Source organism: Crinia signifera, chromosome 3, assembly GCF_055691185.1.
Source record: "Crinia signifera chromosome 3, ASM5569118v1, whole genome shotgun sequence".
Taxonomy (NCBI): domain Eukaryota; kingdom Metazoa; phylum Chordata; class Amphibia; order Anura; family Myobatrachidae; genus Crinia; species Crinia signifera.
The window spans coordinates 72,661,151-72,685,362 of NC_139219.1; the positions used below are offsets into that span (position 1 = coordinate 72,661,151).

Genomic DNA, 24,212 nt, shown 5'->3' on the forward strand with positions numbered 1-24,212 from the left:
GGGAGCATATAGGGACACTAAGGTGACCCAGCGTGAGCCCATCCGGCCCACTAAAATTAGGTATCTACCATTTTTGTCCAGCCATATATCAACTCCATTTTTTTTAAAGGGCCCAGAAGAGGCATAGGACTCAGGGTAATTCTGATTGGAAAACTGTGGAGGAGAATGTAAGGGGAAATGCTTTTCCTGAATTGCTACGATTTCTGCTTTATTATCTGCAAAATACTTTAAAGATAAACGCCTTTTACAAGGTGAGCTAAGTCCTTTCACATTGAGACTTAGAAACTTAACCATAGAAATTAAGTGTACCTTGTTCGTAATACAGCATCAATAACAAACAATAAGGAAAATAAAAAATGCGACATTGGAAAGTGTGTACAAGCATATCTCCATCTAGACCAAACTCTACAAATGGCATCTTAAAAGGGCGAGAGAAGGGAAAAAAAACAGAAAGGGAAATAACTAACATAAAGAACCAAATAGCATCCATATAGGAGCCGTCACTTGAGAACATGTGACGGAAATTACTTATATTTGGAGGGCAGGCCAGAGCAGGAACCCGCTGCCCCCTCCAGTCCAGAAATATAAATACTTAAAGAAATAACAGAGTAACTCTAACAAAGAGGTAATGGTATAGATATATCTAATCTTGTAAACAGTAAACGCAATGGTGTCAATAAACATAACCATATTAAGAAGTTTTGTATGCAGGCATCATTAAAGACATCCAATAATAAGGGCGATGCCCTAAGGCAAGTAGCAAGTGACATGGTAGATACCCGTCAATCTTCAAGTCGTAGCTAGTGACCACTCTTGCCGAATTCGTTTGGGTGGGGCTGCCGTAGCTGAAGAAATATTAGAAAGCGGGACAGACCAATTTTCCAGGATCGCCGGACTCTCCTCCGGGGTATTAATAATCGCGGTGGCGCCATTCCGGAATACAATCAGCTTGGTTGGGAAACCCCATTTATATTGGACATCAGCTTTTCGCAAGGCTGAGGTGATGGCATGAAAAGATTGTCTTTTAGCCAGTGTTGTAGGGGATATATCCGCAAAGAGCTGTAAAGTATAAAGGGAGTCCGCAGTGGAGGATGTTAGAGCAGCTCGTAAAAGTTTGTCTTTGATATGGAAAAAATGTACTCTGCGGAGTGTGTCCCGGGGAACGTTAGTAGGAGCCTGTTTTGACCTTGGGAGTCTATGGATTCGGTCGATCAGTAGATCTGTGGCAAATTGGTAGAGTTCAGCATTTGTAACAGAATCAGGGATGCCTCTAATCTTTATGGGCGCAGGCAGGCGGTGCTGGCAGGAGGGAGTGGGAGGCAGCGGGCGCAGTCAAAAGTCGGCTTGCGGGCTGAGCGTCGGGTTGGCAGCAGGAGGCAGCGGGCGCACGGAACAGTCTGTGCGGAGCGTGTTCCCGCGAGATGTATGCTGTGATGACGCAACACTGCCCTGAGCGCAGGAGCCGGGGCAGAGGGACCAGGACCGTGTTTGCGTTATTGGTGCGTTAATGTGTGCGTTATTGTGGGGGTTAGGTGGGCTGGTGTGCAGGGTTGGTGATATCATTTTTCTCATATATATTTGGCTACGTTTTTTTGCTTGTGTCAGCTGGGTGGTGTGTGACCCCCATTCTGGGGATGATTGACAGTTGTAGCCAAATATATAAGAGATATATAAAGGAAAAAACATGGACCAGCCTGTTGCTAAACATTTTAACGCCTGTGGGCACACTTTATCTTACATTGCAGCTTACTGAGCACCTGAGACGCCTTCCCGCCCAAAATCTGTCCCCCCCTTCCCCACCGCATGCCTCCGCTGCCTTCACATGCCTCCGCTGCAGGAGAAATTATTTGATGGTCACTGACCATTGAATGGCTTTTCCTGGCTTTGCAAATAGAAGTCAGTTAAAACTGACTTTTATTTGCAACCGTCGGGACAAATACGAGGCGGGCGGCTGACTTCCACTGATGTCAGCTGCTCGCTTCTGGCAGGCATTGACCCATCCACATACCCATGGTAATACCCAGCATTTTCATGGGGACGCACATAAAACGCTGGGCATTCCCATGGGCGTTCCCTGCCGCCGTCTGCCCCTTCCCACAACAAATGGCCCAGTAAGTGTATAACTCGCCGAGACCATTTGTTTCCGGGGTCTGCACATGTACAAATACGTGCTTGCACATGGGCAGACCCGTTCTGAGTGAACTAGAATGAGGGCCTAAATGAGTTTTCCTGGAATGTGTTCCTTTAGTGTATCTATATATTCATTAATTCACTTTTGAAATATTTGGTTTAATATGTTCTTCATTATTGTAACTGCCTCTAGCAGTGGTGGCTCCTACCTTATAGAAGGGGGGCTGCCGCTGGCTGCGATGCCGGCTCCCCCTGCCACCGCTGCATTGTTCCCAGTGCTTGTACAATGATGACAGGCACCGGGACTGGCGCATGCCCAGTACCAACCTCTGTACTTCACATGTAGCAAGCTTCCATGGACTGCTTTGGCAGAAGTGAAGTCACAGTCCCGGAGCCTTTGCAATATAGGGACCAGCACATGGACAGTACTGCCATAGGTACTGCACATGTGCAGACCCTAGATTTTGTGGGCTGCCATGCAGCAGCCCATAGAGCATGGGTCCTCAAACTGCGGCCCTCCAGATGTTGTGTAACTACAAATCCCAGCATGCCTTGCCACAGTTTTGCTATAAGGCAGTGTTAAAACTGTGGCAAGGCATGCTGGGATTTGTCGTTTCACAACATCTGGAGGGCCGCAGTTTGAGGACCCATGCCATAGAGGCATCCCAGAGGGAGGGAACATCTCCCAATGGGACTGCCTTGGGTGACTGGCAGGTTGGACATCCAAAAGGAAGTCACTGCCAGTCACAGTGAAGCCAGTGCAGTCTCACAGACTGCATTTGGCTTCACTACAGTGGCGGACTTTACCTGGCTGCAGCCCATACGTAAAAACCGCCACTGGTCTCTAGTAATATTTTCATAAAAATTGATCACTTTAGAATTCAATTATCTTGCTTGTAATATACCACTGAACTCAGTGACAGATTAAGCCTTCAGGGGGCCCGGGCCACTTTAGACAGGGGGGCCCCCTTGCACTTGTCATTACTGGGCGCAAACTGCATGGGGTAATATTACACTGTCAAAACACAGAGTAAAGGCAGTATAAACTTGGTCAATGGGTAACTTCAGGGGATATATATATATATTTATATATATATATATACACACACACACACACATACATACCACATGAAAAGCCTGTGTTTGTCCCTCTGCACCTTACTCTGTAGGAGACCTCACAGTCCTAGTGCTGCCTCTGATTAAAAACCCTCCCATGACTAGGCTGCTGCTGCTGTTATCCATGGGCCTGAGAAGCATGTAATGAGCTCCACCAATCAGAGCTTAGCACAAACGTCTCAGCCTCTGCCCTCTGGTGCAAAGTGTCATGGGACTTAGTCAACTCCAAGTAATGCACTGCACACTTGGCTCCCAATGCTTAGCACCATTAATCATTGTCACATTGGCCGATAGGTGAGGCTGCAGCACTACCCCACTCCCATGCACAAAACCTTTAGCTAAAAAAAATATATATATTTTTTTATTTTGAAAAATACATGCCAACCACAGGGGGCCCCTAGCTAGATGGGGCCCAGGGGCACTGACCACTTGTGCCCCCATTATAATCCGGCCCTGACTGCACTGTTATGACTTTTGATATCACTCACCACTGTTTGGTTCACCATTGTCTGCACTGATTTATTTTTTATCACTAGTACACCCGACGTCCGGTAGAGTAACACCCACCAGGGGCAGGACTTAGCTACCCGGAACCTGGAAAACCCAGCCTCCAGACCCCAGACCAGCTTGTTTCACAGCACACTATAATAGTCTCTATGGAGGTAAGATAGTTTTTCACTTTCTTTCTACTACTTGTACTTGTCATAACGACCTGATGAAAAGGCCAAGGTGGCCTTGAAACATTGTTGTCATCTGTATTTATTAATACAATGATTTGATTTACTACACCATTTCTAAGACCGTGGAGTGCAACCTCTCTGTTCTACGATTGTAGCGTTTGCTACACACACACATATATATATATATATCTCAATCTCCGTCGGCGGGGGCGACGGGAACCCTGTCCGTCTCCGCTTCAGGGAGACGGACAGGGTTAGGGGGGGTTGCGGGCAGGTGGCGGGGACCCCGGGTGACCGCGGACAAGCCGGCGGTCACCCGGGGGAAGCACCGTCGGAAGGGGCCATCTCTATAGAGATGGCGCTGGCGGGGGATGGCGGCTGGCGTCGCCATCCCCTGCAAAGATGGGACCTGCCCCATCTGTACATACATATACTGAATATAGAACCGCACAGTCAAAAATAGATGACTTCCTTCATGTGTCCTGCAGCGTCTTCACGTATGATGTCATCATTAGGCGCCTTTGAGCAGGTATTTAATGTGTGTATTTGTAAGTTTGTATTGTTCTTCCTACACCTTGATAAAAGAGCCAAGGGGCTCAGAAACATTAATAACCCATTGTGGTGTTATTCTTTTGCGCCGAGTGCCGCCATCCCAACCCCACCTCTCTCTCTCTATATATATTTATATATATATATGGATGATCAGTTACAACCTCTAGTAACCACAAGTGACACTTACATCCGTGACACCACGGATTTCATCACCAAATTGACAACAGTGAAGATCACAGACGAAACTAAATTGGCTACCATGGATGTATCCTCATTGTATACTGTTATCCCCCATCAGGAGGGACTCACAGTATTACGCAAGAAATTAGATGAAAGGACATCATTAAGTCCTCCAACTGACTTTTTGGTTCAGATGGCTTAATTAATTCTAACATGTAATCATTTCATCTACAACAATAAATATTATGTACAAGTTTCAGGAACAGCCATGGGCTCCAACTTAGCCCCGTCCTATGCCGGCCTCTTTATGCATGATTACGAAAGTACCCTCATTTTACCGAAATATGCCACGTCCATTTCTTTCTACAAACGTTTCATAGACGACGTGTTTATATTGTGGAATGGTGACATAGAGGGATTTAATCAAATGGTATTTGATTTGAATCAACTCACAAATCCCATAAGATTCACACATGAGATCAGCTCAGAGTCCATCCATTTTTTGGATATCAACATTCAGATCCATCAGAATAAACTGGAGATTAGTCTCTACCGCAAAAACACAGACCGGAACACTCTGTTGCTAACATCCAGTCAACACCCTCCGGCGTTAAAAGAAAACCTACCAATCTCCCAATACATGAGGGTGATGCAGAACAACTCCAATGTAGATGTGATGGAAAAACAGATTGAAGAAATGACGACACGGTTTAGGGAGAGAGGCTACTCCACAGTGACTCTCACCAGATGCTTAAAGAAAGCCCGGATTAACTTCAAAAGAAAACAAACAACTCCTGTAGTCACAAATGTCACCCAAATTAAAAAGAAGGAACGGATGATATACGTGAACACCTACAATCATGCCGCACATCAAATCCATGACAGTATCAAGAAACACTGGCCAGTATTAGCCTCAGACCCAACATTGAAACTACAACACCATAATCCCCCAATGATGGCTTACAAAAAAAGTCCGAATCTTAAACAGCTACTCATGAGACCTACGGCTAGCCCGAATCTTGAGTCAAAGACCACATGGTTACACACCACACGGCCTGGGTGCTTCCGCTGCACAGGATGCACCACGTGTAACAGTATGACACCTGGCACCACTTTCCCCCATCCCCATTCGGGGAAACCAATCAAAATTAAATATAGATTGCATTGTTTGATGGACTACGTGGTGTATTTGTTGTACTGCCCATGCGGACTGGCCTATGTAGGCATGACCACGCGTAAATTTCGCGAAAGAATGGCCAATCATAGAAACTCCATCCGGGTTGCAATTGAGACAGGTAAAGCCGAGTTACCTGTACCTCGTCATTTTTTGGCCGCAGGTCATCAGATATCGACTCTTAGATGTAGGCTCATTGACTGGGTCCCCCCACCATTACGAGGAGGTGATCGAACCCTCCTCCTGAAGAAAAATGAGTGTCGGTGGATACATCAGTTGGGAACCTTATCCCCGAGAGGACTTAATGAACACAATCCTCTATCCATATTTCTTAAAAATTAACTAAATTGGCCATCTTGAAAACTGTACAAACAATTTACCATGAACATACAGTGCAGTCTGCACCTAATACCGTTATCAAGATGCTCAGAATTCATCATATATAGCATTGATTACATATTTTTTATTATTATTTTTCTATACATTCATCACATTGTTCATGTGTCATTATTATTATCATTTTTTATTTTTATTGTGTCTTTTCATATTTTTCTAATTATGTACATAAATGACCTCACTTTGTGCATTCATTGTTCTGTTCAAGTGGTCCCTGATGGAAATATAAATAATATGTATAATTGTATCTGCTGATTTTATGGAAAAACCCAGATCCAGTCTTGGCACTCCTTTAATGGGAACATATTCCATAAGATAGTCATTTACTAACATCTCAATATGAGAGGTTTTGTTAACAATAGTCCCACATGTGATTAACGGATTCTGTCCCATTATATATCCAGCACTCGTCCCCTTGTACAGCACACCTCCAGTTTAACATTAACTTCTTGTATAATATATATGAAGTACTCCATAGGTGGCGCTAGCAATCCCTGTCTCTGCGCAACACCAAGCGGGTTATAATTTTCACTATCTTGATTAGCATCAAGACCCATATAAATATCCCCATTTGTTCAACTGAACTTAAAAGCCATTTCTGTGTGCTTTATCAAACCCCATATTCTGTGCTGGTCGGATGATACAGCTGGATACCCAAGCTGCATCACCGCGATTGTTTGCGTCCCATTCGGAGGTGACTTCCGGGTACGCATTGACAGATGCGTTCCACGGAACGTTACTTCCGGCCAGACGCGCTTCCGGCTCCACCGGAAGTGCGGCAGCGCGATCTCGGCGCTGAGGCTAATTGAGACGCACGTGTCTCTCATGTTGCACTTAACAGGGGGATAAAAGCTGGACCTGGGCTACCCTCCTATTGTAGCTGTACCCCCGCTCCTGGGCTGACGTTGAAGCTCCATTTGCTCCTTATTTGATGCATCCTAAAACGTATGTTATCTTTATTTATTTTTTTGTTTGGGTGTATACCTTGTAATGTTTTGGATACACCCTGATATTGTTGTTACTATTGTTTAAATCATAGGCTCCTTGATAAAGGTCTGGTTAAGACCGAAACGTCGGGGCAGGATGATTGAATATACCCCTGTGGAATAAAATTGTCTTATTATATCACCTCTTCTGATGGACTAATTCATTTGAATATATTTGGAGAGTGTTCATCTTCCCTGCAGCAAGTGGCAGGGACACTTGGACTATTTATGAGGCTATATGGTTTACATATACACCTCTTGGTGAACACCCCAGTTGTTGTGATTTAACAGTGAGAGTGCGGTCTATCCGGACATATATATATATATATATATATATATATATATATATATATATATTGCATATAGAACCGCACTCAGTGCAATATAGATGACAACCGGGTGGTGCTCCACTTTAGAGGATTGGCAATCCCAGGTATATACATTCACAGAAATAGGCACTCACCAGTACAGTAAAGGTGCAACAAAATGTCTTTATTCCATGGGTCAGCAGGGCAACATCAAATAAGTCAACGTTTCGGTCCACGCAGGGACCTTTGTCAAGACAAAAGCAAAACCCTGTCTATATCTGGTGATATGTCTTGACAAAGGTCCCTGCGTGGACCGAAACGTCGACTTATTTGATGTTGCCCTGTTGACCCATGGAATAAAGACTTTTTGTTGCACCGTTACAGTGCTGGTGAGTGCCTATTTCTGTGTGTATATATATATATATATATATATATATATATATATATATATATATATATATATAATATATATATATATACTTTTTTTTTTTTAAAGGTGTATATTTGTGACAATATATTAAATTAAAATAACATGAAAAACATTTGCCGTATCAGCATGTTTTAGCAGCATTGTTCATTGGCCTCAATTTACTTTATTTGGATTTAGACATAAGGACTAGTTTTATAACAATTGTGTTTAGCATAATTTTAAATCCTGGTTATTTTTCCTTCCAAACCACAGAATATACAATTCTGGTGTGTTTGGTGGGTTAATCTGGCAATGTGTGTCAGTTTAAAGCCCCCTAAATCTCAAGGTTTTAAGGAAATCAGACACCATTCTAAGAGACACAGGCGTTTTAAGAGAGGAGAGGCACCTTGTGCAGGCCCCCTCCTTTCTGACGGTAAGTAGACTTTAACATTATGCCAGAGTCTACAGCTCATGTGCAGGTCTCCAGGAACATGGTGGCCACATCTTCATACCCTCCAACTGTACCGATTCTGCCGGTACAGTACCGCTTTTTAGCGGTCTGTACCGGCAAAAATCAAAGTGTACCGATGTACCGATTTTTTCATAGCCGGCTCCTGACTCTGGGAGTTGTAGTTTTAGAGTTTAGAGTTCTGTTCTATTTGCTGCTCTTCCGGCGTTGAGAGGGGGGAGTGGCTGGGCAGGAAGACTTCATCTCCCAAGGTGCCCTGCAGAGACGCGCAGGACCCGCCTCCCCCTGCTCACACACAGTCTGTCACACGCGTCTTTTGGTGCTTGCTGCTGCTGGCCATGTAGCAGGGGCACCAGAAGGGAGGCCCTGGCCGAGTGAGCCAGGCTGAAGTAGAGGCCGCTGCCATAAGTGTCAGGAAGCAGGGGAGAGACTGACAACTTCCCCAGTCTGCTCGCTGCCTCACACACAGGAGTCAGGACGGAGCAGCAGCTGTGAGGTAACACACACAGTGTCTGGCAATCATTGTGGGCTTCCCTGTATCTGATGCATTGCTCACAGATCTGTCCTAGTAATGCCTCCACAGGCTGAGCCCCGGCACACACGCATTGCCTGATCAGTGGCAATGTCCACAGTCCCCAGCCACACAAGGAGTGTCCCCAAAACATCCTCCCCCCTGCATACACCTTCTGCTGCAATGGTGCATATGACAGTCACCTGGGAGCCACCAGCATCCATGCTGCCTTCAGGAAGGCAGATCACAGACATACATACATGCAAGCACACATCTGTGCATGTAGTATGGTATCTGTGTGAGCCTGCAGATGGGGAGGTGGTGTGATCTGTCAGAGCTCCTGTCCCTCCCAACAGAGCTGCCAATCCTAAGGGCTCTTTGCAGGGTGGGGGTCCTATAAAAAAAAAAAAAAAAAAAAAAAGCACAGTACACATTCGGAAAGGGGGTGTGACCACGCCCACTTCAGCTTTGACCCCGCCCACTTTAACCTGTGGCCACACCCCTTTCCCGAATGTGTACCGAATTCTGCCCTTCAGATGTTGGAGGGTATGCATCTTGTTCCCGGAGACATATCCAGTGCATATGCGGAAATCACTCTGAAAATGGCCTCGACAGCCATTTTTCAATTGATCTATGTATTCGGTGCCGAGATGCCACCACGGGTGTAATATATGGGTGCAGTGTGGGCCCTCCTGGACTCAGGGCCCATGTGTACTGTGCACATTGCACCCATTACAGAAACACCTATCCTAGGGATGCCCTGGCAAAGTGGTATTGAACTGCTTCTGGTTCCCAAGCACCCCTGGCTGATGTTTACCAGGGAAACAAAAAGGTTCCCCTCTTAGTGTAATTAATCCTATTTGTGTATATTGTTGTTATTATTATTATTACTATTAATAATAGCAACTTTTAGCATAATAAATCTAATATGTGACCCCTTACTAATAATAACAAGTTCCTGTTTGTAGTTTATTTAATAATGTGTCTCACGTTTAGTCAAAAATAATCTTTACCACTTTAGTCAATTAATAATGTGTTCTGTTTATTGGATATTAATAGTATGTACCCTTTTAGTTAATCATAATAATACTAATAACAAAAATATTAAAAACCTATTAATAGACTAATAATCATCTATGCCTCCTGCAGCCTAAAAATAATCATCATCATCGATGCCCCTTTAGTAGTGATATACTACTAATAATAACATGTCCCCCTTTTCGTTAAATAATGATAATAAAATTAATATACAGTATGCTCCTTTAGTAGTTCCAATAATAATGTCCACTTGTGATGGGATAATAATAATATGTGCCCCTTTAAGCTAAATACTAAATGTCCCTTTAGTCAAATAATGATGTGTGCTCCCTTTAGTAGAATAATAATATTCTGGGCCCTCTTTAGTATTATAATAATCATTACCATCATCTGTGGCCCTTTAGTAGTACAATAACATTAATAATTATGCTCCCCTTTAATGGAATAATATTATTATAGGTCCCTTTAGTCAGTGAATAAAATGTGCTCCCTTTAGTAGTAGAATAATAATAATAATAATAATAATAATAATAATAATAATAAATCACTGCATCCTTTATCTCACACTCCAGAGTAAAATTAATTTTTCCTAAAATTGATAGTTTGGGAAAAATCTCCAGGACTTGCTCTGTGACACTACCCCTCTGAGGACGAATTTCCAATTAGCTTAATTAGTCAGTGTCTACTCACCATCCAAAGTGGTGTCTTCTGCTTCCAACATTGAGGAGCTGGGTTCCGTAGCATTGTTGAGTATATAGTCATATGTGTATTTGCAAGAGTGTTTAGGTGTCTGTGACTGTGTGTATAGCTGGGTACACACATACAGATTTTTGTTGTCCACAGATGGATGGACAGATATATCTGTAGGTGTGTAGCCATTTTATGAGTGAGTGTGTATGTGCATGACTGTGTGTGACTCCAGGTGTGAGCCCCCCCCCCGAGTAGTGTATCCCCATTTGGAGCTGGCTACTGGGAGAACTACTTCTCCCTCCCAGCAGCCCTTCTCACCGCCCAGCACCTCGGAGATTCCCACCAGCTCCCACTCCAGCAGAAAGATAGAGGGGAGACCATCGGAGAGGTGAGTTATTTATTTTATTCTGCTACAGAGTTTCAGTGCTGAAAATCCTGCAACCACTTTTTTGTTTAAATTACATACCGTGGGCATAAGGAGCAGGCTTCACCGCAGTAATCCAAAACTGGGCACAAGGATTTCAACTTAGCTACACCTCCCTCCCAACTGAATCTGCCCCTTAGTGTTGAATTATTTTCACTCTCTAGAATGTGAGTAAACTCTGTGTTTAAAACTAGTGTGTCCCTCGCTACTACTGGACCTTTGTACAGACACTCTGAGGCCCAAAACAGTTACTGTACCTTCTGAGATGTTCATAAATATTCTATGTGAATTGTCAAGTTCCCAAGAAGCAGTGTCTATAACAGTGGTGTTTACAGAAATCACTGTCCCTGGGCTGTCTGCTCGCTCAGTATTCGGTACATCTTTTACCAGTTCACACTTCCTATCAATAACTGGTAATGAGCATTTAGTTATATTAATAACAGTAACAATGCAAGCGTCTGTGAGATACAAATGAAATTATCTAGACTAGAACACGCTCAGTGCATTGTGGAAAATGTACAGAGTTCCAACAGGGTTGATCTCTCAGCAAACGCCATACAAGTGATACAAGACAGACTGTATACATTGGTTTATTGGTTCAAATGCATTTAGACTTTATTCATGTCGAACTAACAAATATGGTCATCCCTGTGTGGCAGGAACATTGCATGAGTATAAAAATCCTCCCCTGCCGTGTCCTTGGTATCTTATGCTTGTGGTTTCCCCTCTATGGGCAATCGGTGCCTGACACAGGGCAATCGGTGCCTGGCACAGGGCAATCGGTGCCTGGCACAGGGCAGGCCGGCGCCCACACCTTTCTTCATTGTCAGAGAATATTCTTCCCACGAGCCACATGATTGTATATTTTTGGAGTGCATCTGTTAACACGAACCTCCTTGTAGTTACAATATAAATCACAAACAATTATGTCCATCAGTATTGGAATATTTTTAAATTTCTGGTTATCAAGAAAAATAATCCAGATATTTTACTTTAAATGACAAAAGTCCCACTCTCATTGTTATCTGTGCTTATACCTCCATATTCACAATCACGATGAAGATCATCTGTTTATTTGAAAGGTAATTGGATGATTTCCTGCATTAGAGAAGAAAGCGTGACACAGTCTGTGAGTCACTTTCCTTCATTTGTTCCTTCTATTATGAGAGAGGCGCGATGCATCAACATCCACACGGACAAGTTTATAGCTTGGCACTGGTTTTCCTTGGCACTTGGCTTCCTCCTGCTCGTTGTGGCTGGGGGTAATAAGCCCACTCGGCCCTCGGGTTGGGAATGCCAGCAATGGGGGCTTGGATGGTGTTATGAGGAATGTTAAAAGCTGAAACAACCTTGAGGGCATCGTCTTTCACCAGGCTGCACAGCTCCAGTAACTGCAAAATAAAAGCATAATTATATGAGGTGTAAGGAAGAGATACAAGCTCCACAGTGTGACTCACAGGAACTGATGGAGCTGCTTGTAGTCTAAGTAAACAGTACGACCAACCCAGCCTTAGCAGCAGCTATGTGCTGTACATTCAGTACTTTACAGCTTGACATACATACTCAGCATTATGGGGGTTATTCTTGTTCACTCCGTCTGGCAAATACATTTTTAAATGGACAAAACCATGTGCACTGCAGGGGGGCACATGTGCAGAGAGAATTAGATTTGGGTGAGTTATTTTGTTTCTGTGCAGGGAAAATATGGACTGCTTTATTTTTACACTGCAATATAGATCTCACTTTGAAGTAAAACCCCACCCAAATCCAGATATGGGGTGCACAAGTAACAGGTGCACAAGTAACATCTACCCCACCTGCAGTGCACATGGTTTTGTCCATAACTACAATAACCCCCTATATACTTTTATGTACTGACATAATCTATTACAGAGCTGCCATAGCACAACTAAACATAAACCTGGGTACATAAGGAAGTAGATTTACTATGATAAATGGTAAAAATCACAGGTTGGTATTCGGAGAAGACCTAACAGCAGGTACTGTACATGCGGTGAGGTAAATGGCTCAGGAGGTACTGATTATAAACAGAGCTAGAATAACACATACATGAGCCCAAGAACTCATGTGAGCATTATACAGAGGTGCACAAGTATGGGCATTACACACTGGTGCAGCGCTATATACATGTGGGCATTATACACAGGTACAGCAGTATATACATGTGGGCATTATTCACAGGTGCAGCGGTATATAGATGTGGGCATTATACACAGGTACAGCAATATATACATGTGGGCATTATTCACAGGTGCAGCGGTATATACATGTGGGCATTATACACAGGTACAGCAGTATATACATGTGGGCATTATTCACAGGTGCAGCGGTATATACATGTGGGCATTACACACAGGTGCAGCAGTATATACATGTGGGCATTACTCACAGGTGCAGCGGTATATACATGTGGGCATTATTCACAGGTGCAACGGTATATACACATGGGCATTATACACAGGTGCAGCGGTATATACATGTGGGCATTATACAAAGGGGCAGAGGTTTATACATGTGAGCATTATACACAGGTGCAACAGTATATACATGTGGGCATTATACACAGGTGCAGCGGTATATACATGTGGGCATTATACAAAGGGGCAGAGGTTTATACATGTGGGCATTATACACAGGTGCAACAGTATATACATGTGGGAATTATACACGGGTGCAGCGGTATATACATGTAGGCATTATACACGGGTGCAGCAGTATGTACATATGGGCATTGTACACACGGGCAGCGCCATATACATGTGGGCATTACACACAGGTACAGTGGTATATACATATGGGCATTACACACAGGTGCAGCGGTATATACATGTGGGCATTACACACAGGTGCAGCGGTATATACATGTGGGCATTGTACACAGGTGCAGCGGTATATACCTATGGGCATTATACACAGGTGCAGCGGTATATACATGTGGGCATTGTACACAGGTGCAGCGGTATATAAACGTGGGCATTACACACAGGTGCAGCGGTATATACATGTGGGCATTATACACAGGTGCAGCGGTATATACATGTGGGAATTATACACGGGTGCAGCGGTATATACACGTAGGAATTATACACGGGTGCAGCAGTATGTACATATGGGCATTGTACACACGGGCAGCGCCATATACATGTGGGCATTACACACAGGTGCAGCGGTATATACATGTGGGCATTGTACACAGGTGCAGCGGTATATACCTATGGGCATTGTACACAGGTGCAGCGGTATATACCTATGGGCATTATACACAGGTGCAGCAGTATATACATGTGGGCATTGTACACAGGTGCAGCGGTATATAAACGTGGGCATTACACACAGGTGCAGCGGTATATACATGTGGGCATTATACACAGGTGCAGCGGTATATAAATGTGGGCATTACACACAGGTGCAGCGGTATATACCTATGGGCATTGTACACAGGTGCAGCGGTATATACATGTGGGCATTGTACACAGGTGCAGCGGTATATACATGTGGGCATTACACACAGGTGCAGCGGTATATACATGTGGGCATTGTACACAGGTGCAGCGGTATATACATGTGGGCATTACACACAGGTGCAGTGGTATATACATGTGGGCATTGCACACAGGTGCAGCGGTATATACCTATGGGCATTATACACAGGTGCAGCGGTATATACATGTGGGCATTATACACAGGTGCAGCGGTATATACATGTGGGCATTACACACAGGTGCAGTGGTATATACATGTGGGCATTGCACACAGGTGCAGCGGTATATACCTATGGGCATTATACACAGGTGCAGCGGTATATACCTATGGGCATTATACACAGGTGCAGCAGTATATACCTATGGGCATTATACACAGGTGCAGCGGTATATACCTATGGGCATTATACACAGGTGCAGCGGTATATACCTATGGGCATTATACACAGGTGCAGCGGTATATACCTATGGGCATTATTGGTGCAGCAGTAGATTTTTGAACAAAAAAATTATCACAATAACACGAAGAAGATATTTAGAATATATTCTTTGTATTTTTGTATATCTTATATAGTGTCTCAGAGTACACTCAGATCAATGGGCCCATTTATAAAGGATTGCATATTCAATGCGATCTGGGTGCAATATGTGATCCTATGGGCAGCATGTATGAATGGGCATCCACAGGGAGAGGGACTCTGAAAGGGCCCGTTCCTGAAAGTGATCTGCCAGCTGCCAGGGGTTCTGCCACCCTGCGCTGCACAGAGGCCACTTCCGAGGAAGGTTTCGGATTAACCTTCTGCAATGCATGAACAGCGATGCAGTGAGTATCCCATAGGCTGCAATGGGCTACCGCCATTGGTAAATTGCTCAGCATTGTATCTCCTAAAGATACCTATGGGGGATGCGGCAATGTGTGGGAATGAAGGGATTGCAGCAGCCAGATATTGGATATTCCTGCTGCGGTCCCTCTGTCATACATGCTGGCGGTACTTTATATTAGCTGCAAATACACATTGATAAATGGGCACTAAAACTTTTTAAAAAACAGGATCTTGATAAAATAAACTCTTCCCCTGATCTGCCCGACCATGAGCATCAATCAGCAAGACAAAAGCCACTGCCAGCTAGACTACCCCCCTTTTGGCTCTTAAACTAGGTACACGATATATACAATTATTGGAGCAGTTTAGCAATAGTCGGATGCTTGCATATAAAAATACACTACAGTATGTACACAAGTTAATTGACACCCTTCGAAAGTGAAATAGTGTGCTCCCACAGCAGGCACCCTCCGCGTATACACTACACCATACCTTCCACCTTTTCCGATTACAGAGGGACAGTCCCACTATTTGGAGACTGGAACGCTGACCCTCCCGCGCATGGGACAGCGGGCAATGTCCGACGGGCAGGGAACCAGAGATCACCTCTGTTCTGCTCTTTGCAGACCAGCGGTGATCGCTGAAGAGATGACATGCACCTGTGTATGGCATCTTCGATACAGGGAGGGTACGGAAATGGAGGTTGTTGCCCTAGGCCACACCCTCTGCACCCGAAGCCCAGTCCCTTTTTCAGACCGACCGTGCCAAGGTCCCAATAACAGATGTTAAAATATTGGGAGGTATGCTACACTACTGCCACCACCCTGCAAATACCTGCGCATATTGCCTATACTACCACAAATACCCTGCACACAATACTGTGGCTACCCTGCACCCCTTCCCTGCATACACTATTGCCACTATTCTGTACCCCTCTCCCTGCATACACTACACTAATGCTGCTACCCTGCTCCCACTACCCTAACTCACACTAACATCGCTACCCTGCACTCAGTGCCGGAACTTATGAGTGGTTGGCCCAGGTGCAAATCTACATTTTTGGGCCCTCCTCTTCCACTCCAACCCAAGTTCACAATATGCCACACAGCAGTGGGTGGCAGAAGTGGGCCCCTTAGTCTTCAGGGGCCCCGGTGCAATGCACCTGCTGCACCAATGGTAGTTCCGCCTCTGCCTGCACCCACTACCCTAGCAATGTTATCCTGCACACACTCCCTCTCACCCCGCACCCCACTACAATACCATCCTACTTCCCTACTGTTGGTTTTGTACAAACAGGAAGTGGAAGAGAAAAACTGCAGAGCGAGTTAGATTTGGGAGAGTTATCTTGTTTCTGTGCAGGGTAAATACTGGCTGCTTTATTTTCTTTCTTTGTTATATAGGGATGTTTATCACAGTACTAGCATGTAAATTCCTAAACTTATAAAATATTCCATGTAAATCCCTAAATTTATAATAGTAATAAAACCTTAAATTATAAATACTCTGCTACTTAGATTGCCTACATACAGATGTGTCATCATGCATTTAGCATCTATACACAGTACCACAGAGAGCACCGGCATGACTGAGCCACTCTGAGAGGTGTAGTGTCATTTGCTGAACCATTTGCTTCTTAAGGTCCATACACACTGACCGATTTTGCCCAGCGTGTATGGATATCGATAATGGGAAAAATAGCTAGGCTGAAAATAGACCAGTGCATACACACTGAGCGATTTCCGCCCTTCTGAGCAATTTTTACAGGGGTAAATGACTTTCATTGCATATGGAACGCTGTCCACCCTGTAGCTCATCTGCTGGTAACACCAGCAGATGAGCAGCAGCCAGCGGCGATGATGGCATCAGTGCTCATCGCTGGCCTGTAGACACTCGCCGGCTCAAACATGAAAATGAGATGATTCTAAGCTCAAAATCAGGCCTTTATTGGAATCACAGACACAGCAAAACACCACTCACACGGGGTTGGAGTATCAAACAGTGAAAAGATGGAGAATTCAGCATCTACCTATCATTTTATAGAATGCACTTCATAAATACTTCCTCACTCCACTCTTTTCACTGCTTTACAGATGACCTCACAGTTAGTGTACTATACTATTTGTAGCACCCCCAATGTATCGCATCCGATACGGTCCGTAGGTGTGTGCCAGCTAAATAAATGAGCTGACCTGGAAAAGAGGGCTGCCACAGGTTGGGGCCATTAGACCTGCAAACACCTTGTAAGTGATTTACAAAGTTTTGATGAATTATAGACACCTCCAGAGGTTCAAGCCCTGTGATAGGCTGCCTTCTCCAGACCAATAAAATATTGAAAGCAGCATCAATTGCCTTGCTGGGACCTGTACTATATATATATATATATATATATATATATATATATATATATATATATATATATATATATTGACTTCCTTTTCTCTCATTGTGATATTTAACCACAGATCTTACACTCTGCAGCAGTGTTTGCCATATTGTCTCAATTACAGTTACTACAATTATTCCTCCCAGAATGCAACAGTGTTCTCCTCACCCCAGAGCAAGTGGCTAACTTGAATGGCAGAGAATAGTACAACCAGATGAAAGGCACACATGCAAGCTCTCTTTGTAATTGCTGCCGCTCCAACTTAACAGCCGGAAGAGTCAATTTGCCAAGAGAAGCCTGGCGGCTGTATTGTTTGCAGCCCTGGCACTACCAACAATGGTTATACTGTATATACCCATTTTTCAATACTAGTGACTTTCCGTCATTTTCTTTTTTCACTACAGTTATTTTTGCATTTACTGTTTTGTTTACAGAAACTTACCAATCACTGCTATGAACACCATATTGCATATTTCATAATCACAAAGATGCTTTCCTATCAAGGGTAACATACACACTTCCCAGCCATGCATCTGAGTGTACAAAGACTTAGACGCACCTCTGTGACTTTATGCTGATACCACTACAGGCCCTTCCCTGGTGTACAGCCGTGCATCTGAGTGTACAGGGACTGAGACGCACCAGCAGCATCAATCACTACTTTTAATTGCAATGTTGAGGGTACCATAAACAAATATATGAGCAGCCAAAAATCATGGTCTAGTCCAGGGGTGCTCAAACTATTTTGTTTTGAGACCCCATCAGACAATGAAAATGAATAACGGACCCCAGCAAGTTACTACTGAATGGCCACCACATGTGTGGTCAGTGAAGTGACCGCTAATGTGACAGGGAGGCAGTGGGTAATGGGGGGAATGGAAAAGGGTGACAGGGGGAAGCAGTGGGTGTTTACTTAATGAGTTATACCCTGCCCCTCCCCCCCCCCACAGATACATTTACCTGATGGTCAGCAACGTAGAGCCGTGACCCCATGCTGAGGTGGTCAGGACCTACAGTTTGGGAACCGCTGGTCTAGTCATTGCCCATAAAATGTAATAACCCTTACTGCAGTACAGGAGCCAATGGCAGGAGATTGGCCCACCAGGGAGATATTGGACCTTATACACAGTATAATACCTTGTTTATAATTGCTTGCATCTTCTTACCTAATACAGGACACTTTGCAATCATACAGAAGACTCTACATAAATTGGAGACTATGAGAAGGCATACAGTAGGAGGTGGACAATCTTCATATCTCCATGGAAACAACTTTTGATGATTCTGTACCAAAATCATTCTGCTGTGGCTGAACTGCTTATTACAGGATTTACATCTCAATGAAAGTTGCTTATTGGAGTGTTATAATTTTTTCTAATCTAACCAGGTTTGTACTTTTTATAAATACAGTATATAACATATACAGTACAGTATATATATATTTTTAGTCCATGCTACTTTTAATGGCATCTATCCCTAGGTCTCTGCCACTCTAATAATCAGTTCAGTGTCCTGTCCCCGAGTGCAACAATCTTTATATACCATGTATTTGTTCTAAATTGCTTTGTTTTCTTGTTTTTGCACATTTATATTTTCTGTCAGACGCTGTGGAACACTTGTGGCACCATATAACAATAATACTAATAATAAAAGGGCGGAACCTCTGCCTAATGCGGGATAGTAATGTTATTAAAGGTCTTAGAATAGGGATTGTATTATATGCAGACAATATTCTACTTTTTTGTTCTTGTATCTGATAAGTCTATACCAGTGATGGCTAACCTTGACACTCCAGCTGTTGTTGAACTACACATTCCAGCATGCCCTGCATCAGTTTTAGCAGGGCCAAATAGTAAAACTGTAGCAGGGCATGCTGGGATGTGTAGTTCAACAACAGCTGGAATGTCAAGGTTAGCCATCACTAGATTCTTAAAATCATTAATATATTTGGTCATTATTCAGGACTTCTCAATAACTGGGTCAAGTCTTGTATTACCCCTCTAATTTGCCCTACACACTTGGTGATATTCAGGCATTTTCTAAGCGATTTTACTAAATGCCTGAAAACATATGTGTAAGATCGCTGTGTGTGTGTGTGTGGACCACACAACAATTTAAATGCGTGGACCGGCCGGTCTGAATCTGGCAGCGATTAATAACCTGCAGGCAGGCTATTAATCAGTTGGGGCCAGTGTTCTCAACAGAGCCTGCACCCCCTGCAATTTTTTACATAGTAATTTTTTTATAGTCCCTCCCATGGGACCGCTCAGCGTTTTCTGGGTGTTCCCATGGTAATAGGGCCGTGACATCGATGCCAAGCATCTGACATTGACAGGCCCACTTCCTCCTGTGGATCTGAGAGTCATGCACATATGCGTGCACCTTCATCATCGAATGATGTTGGTGTTCACCCACAGGCTGCAAATGGATGTTTATGTTAAACTACCAATCGCAGGCCCTGCATGCGCACACGCTGCGAGGGGTGGGGGGGGGGGGGGGGGGGGGCAGGGTTTGGTTCGCAGGCTTGCGAATCAACCAGAATAATCCTCATCATTCAATTATAGTTATGTAGATTTGTGGCCTTTATTTTAAATTATATATCTTAATACTTATACTTTGACTTCTATACCTGGTCGGTTCATAATATAGTGAGGACTACCTCCCCTGACATGCCTGATCTCCCCAAAATGTATTTTCTTCTGTAAGTAAATGTAACTATGTCATATACTAAGATTATGTCACAAGTTTTGCTTTCTGACTCAACGATATGTTTTTACTTGACGGTCTTTGTATGATTATTGTATCATAAATTTACAGCTGTATCACTAGGTTGCATGACTGAGACCACACACATTGTTTTCATTGTTTTATTGTTAAGTGTTTATTGTCTGTTTTTCTTTATGTATGTCATCAAAATCAATAAAAACTATTTCACAGCGATAAAAAAAACACCTATTGCAATATATTATCAGTAAATGAGCGCTGCTGGTGTGGAGCAGTAAGGCGTCACTCACAGCATTGCTGGGCCAATCCTAAGGGGATACGCACATATGTGACCCAACTAGCTGCTTGGGCTGAACAGGAGAAACTCTGCTAGACAGAAGTCACAGGGTCATTTGCAGGTGTCTCACAGTGGGAAACCTAACACTACCCTTACCAATTCTAGCTTTAGAATATAGGGCTTTAATCTAGCACATCATATTATACATACTCCACATGCTTGGAAAGGTCAGGTTTGATGTGCTAGCGTCCTGTGGTATGCTATAGAAATACGCCCTTCATTGACATCAAACCCGTGTGGTTCTGGCTGACAGATCTACAGTGTCTAGATAGACAGTCTATGTGTACCACAAAAAGTTGACGATCGACAGTAAAAAGGTTGATAAGGCCAAAAAATCAACATAAAATTGTTCGACATGCGATAGGTTGAAAGATCGTCGGGGTCAAAAGGTCCACATGGAAAAAGGTAGACCAACGCCAGGTCGACATGGAAAAAGGTAGACCAACGCCAGGTCGACATGAGTTTTTTAGGATTTTTTTTTAAACCGGCTTGTTCTTACTTCACCCTCCATGTCAGCATAGATGAGAATATAATAGTGTGCCGAGCGAGGCAACAAGCCCGATGCATGGTGAGCGAAGGTTACGCGTTACACTTACTGTGGCAGTCCATCGTGACAGTTGACCCAAAATAATGTGAAAAAAACTCATGCTGACCTTTTCATGTGTACACCTATTGCATGTTGACCTTTTGGGATCGACCTATTGACTGTCTATATAATCATCCACACCCAATGTAGTGTGTATACACAATGATGTTGGAATGAATGTCGGTCACACCAGTGTGTACCCAGCAGCGGAATCCCGTACAGGTTCTAGCATTATCAGTGTGAAGAGAACCTGGCCAGGCACACTGCAAGAGAACATCTATGAATCTGCCCCCTGCTCTCAGTCCTTCCTATGCTGAAGCTGCTACAAAGGAACAAGCACACACATTCCTACATGGTGGAGCTGCATAGTAATCAGGCTTAAGCTACGTCCATTTATCATGCAAATCTCTGAGACCGGTTCATTTTCATCACTGACCATTCCCATGAAATTGCAGATAATTACCTAATTGATAATATTGATTTTCTTTCTCCATTAGATGATGTCATAGGGATACACACGGACGGAAGCCGTGGAATAAGCTAACAGATATGGTTGCCTGGTCTGGATCAGGCTGGATTAGACAATCATATCTGTTAGCTTATTCCACGGCTCTCGCCCGTATACATGACACTATATATGACACTAATGGTTACACAATGATTGTTCAGGGCTCCTTCCTAATAGACATCATTATGAGTTGTCCTCCCTATTCCTCCTTTCTCCCTGGCCACACTGCTGACATCTCCTAACTTTACACTCCTTTGGTGCTCAATAATGTAATAAAAAACATAATTGTTCTTTTTGTGTTCATTGTTACTAAAGGTGGTTAAAGCAAACTCTATATTGCAGGTAATAAAAGACAAATATGGTATAGTACTAACTAACTTTCTAACTAACACTCCAACTTCTCCCATCAGGTACTGAAATCATTGGGATGCACATAGGTGCTTCCAAACAGCCATAGAAGGTCTGGAAAGACCTCATGGTAAAACACTGGACTATAATAAGAAAGCATGACCATACAGTCCCATGCATGGTCTGGGCTGCTGCAGTTAGTGTAGTCTCCACAGGGGTCAATAATACCTATTTCTGTGTGTTTTTCTTGTGTTCATCATTTTCCAGCAATGTGGATGTGTGTAGAGGCCAGAGCCTGAGTACATAGTTTGCAGTATCCTATGAAGTGTTGGCCAGATACAATGCTGTTATCACTAATATTGTTACAATTGGCAAAATGTACCTCTCAATCCAACAGCGGTGCACTAAAACTCTGCCAGCTTGTTATTGCATTAGCAGATGCCTGCGTGTAGTGTTATCTTCTGACCGAATGAATAGCCGGAGCAATCAATGAATTTATCTTTACAGTTTGGACACCCGCATCTATGGCCAAACAGGAAAATGATCATGTGTCCAAAAGCTTGGTCTAAGCAGCAGGATCACACCATGCATTGCTATGATAAGTGCATTGCAGATCGTAGTAGATCTAAGATCTTGACTACATGTCATGCTGGGTAGCACAAGGGCGATTTCTCTAGCCTGCATCGCTCATCACATATTTACTAATGACATATAAAAGAGACAATGGTATATATTCAATTGATGCCGGATTCATTCCAAAGTCTTTTGCCGGAATGGATCTGCCATCCATTACTCAATGCAGTGCCCAATGCTGACTGATGCTCACCCAGCTGGCATGGGGACCGTGTGAGCACGGCAGCGGGAGCCAGGACGGAGCCTGCTCTCACTTGGTACGGGAGGCGGCGGGCAGCAGTGGGAGGGTGTGGGCAGTGGCAGACAGGAGAATGGCGCAGTGTAAACTGCTGCTGCTCACCCGGCACCATCCACCCTGCCTCAATCCGCCATCTTTTTATGTCAGATTCAGATTGACGGAAACAAAACCAAAACCGCTGTGTTTCCATCAAAAGCAGGTGGATTATCGGCTATTCTGTCAATCCACCTGGTTTTCGGCAAAAAAAAAAAAAAACAGCTGGCATTGAATAAATTGGAACCCCTTCCGATCTATTCATGTCGAAAACTGCCGTCTTTTCAGCAAGACGGCAGTTTCGACATGCATTGAATATACCCCAATAACATTAAAACAAATCTTATTTTTCAATATGTTTAAAATAGGGCAGCGGTATAAATGCTACAATAAAACCATACAATAGGTTTGTTAAATCATAATTCTAATTATGTTGTTATCATTCACTCAGCATTGTGCAGTGTTTCCTAAGCTGGGTTGGAGGTACAGTACAAATCAAATTATTTATGGTCAATGTCATAGACATAGAAATAAACCATGTGGCAAATAGAAGCGCAACTGTTCACCAGCAGTTAACTGAAGCTAATTAATAAAGCCTTGGGTTAGGCATGTCAAGATGATCACGATGATACTCTAGGGCTCCATGATTCGGGAAAGTTTGGTATCTACGGGCATAGTGGGTAGTGACAGACTTTTACAGCATAACAATAAAACAGTAACGAAAAAAAAAGAAATCCAGGCGATGAGGGAAAACACTTTATTTTGAAACAGCATATATTATTGCTGAATAAGCTGAACTTTAAGAAGAAAATAATTAGTCAGTGTAAGTATTAAACAAAAATAATTTTAAACCACGTGTATTTTATTTTTAGCACGAGGGGTTTTTTTTTTTTTTTTTAGCATGGTGGCTGAATTTATGTATAACTTTACAGTAGATAGCAGCCCACCCCTTTACACAGAGCACAGAAGTGATGATCTGGGAATTAATGACTTATCTAGTAAAATGCATTGTAAAATAAAATTCTTATTTTC

The 24,212-nt window shown here is 43.4% G+C and overlaps 1 protein-coding gene and 1 long non-coding RNA gene across 13 annotated transcripts in view; one reads left to right on the forward strand and one right to left on the reverse strand.

Moving 5' to 3' along the window:
• LOC146063545 (uncharacterized) overlaps positions 1 to 24,212 on the forward strand; it is a 760,354-nt gene that overhangs the window by 545,667 nt on the left and 190,475 nt on the right. For 8 of the 10 annotated variants that reach the window (XR_014471607.1, XR_014471609.1, XR_014471603.1 and 5 more), the window contains 2 exons: positions 3,783 to 3,908; positions 18,949 to 19,160. This is a non-coding gene — a long non-coding RNA (uncharacterized LOC146063545). The remainder of the gene's footprint in view (positions 1 to 3,782; positions 3,909 to 18,948; positions 19,161 to 24,212) is intronic. The other 2 variants (XR_014471608.1, XR_014471606.1) reach the window with 1 other exon arrangement.
• ACOXL (acyl-CoA oxidase like) overlaps positions 11,638 to 24,212 on the reverse strand; it is a 392,072-nt gene continuing 379,497 nt past the window's right edge. The window contains exon 19 of one of the 3 annotated variants that reach the window (XM_083175998.1): positions 11,638 to 12,454. In XM_083175998.1, the coding sequence (XP_083032124.1) occupies positions 12,266 to 12,454 (189 nt within the window). In that variant the 3' untranslated portion in view covers positions 11,638 to 12,265. The remainder of the gene's footprint in view (positions 12,455 to 24,212) is intronic. The other 2 variants (XR_014471599.1, XR_014471598.1) reach the window with 2 other exon arrangements.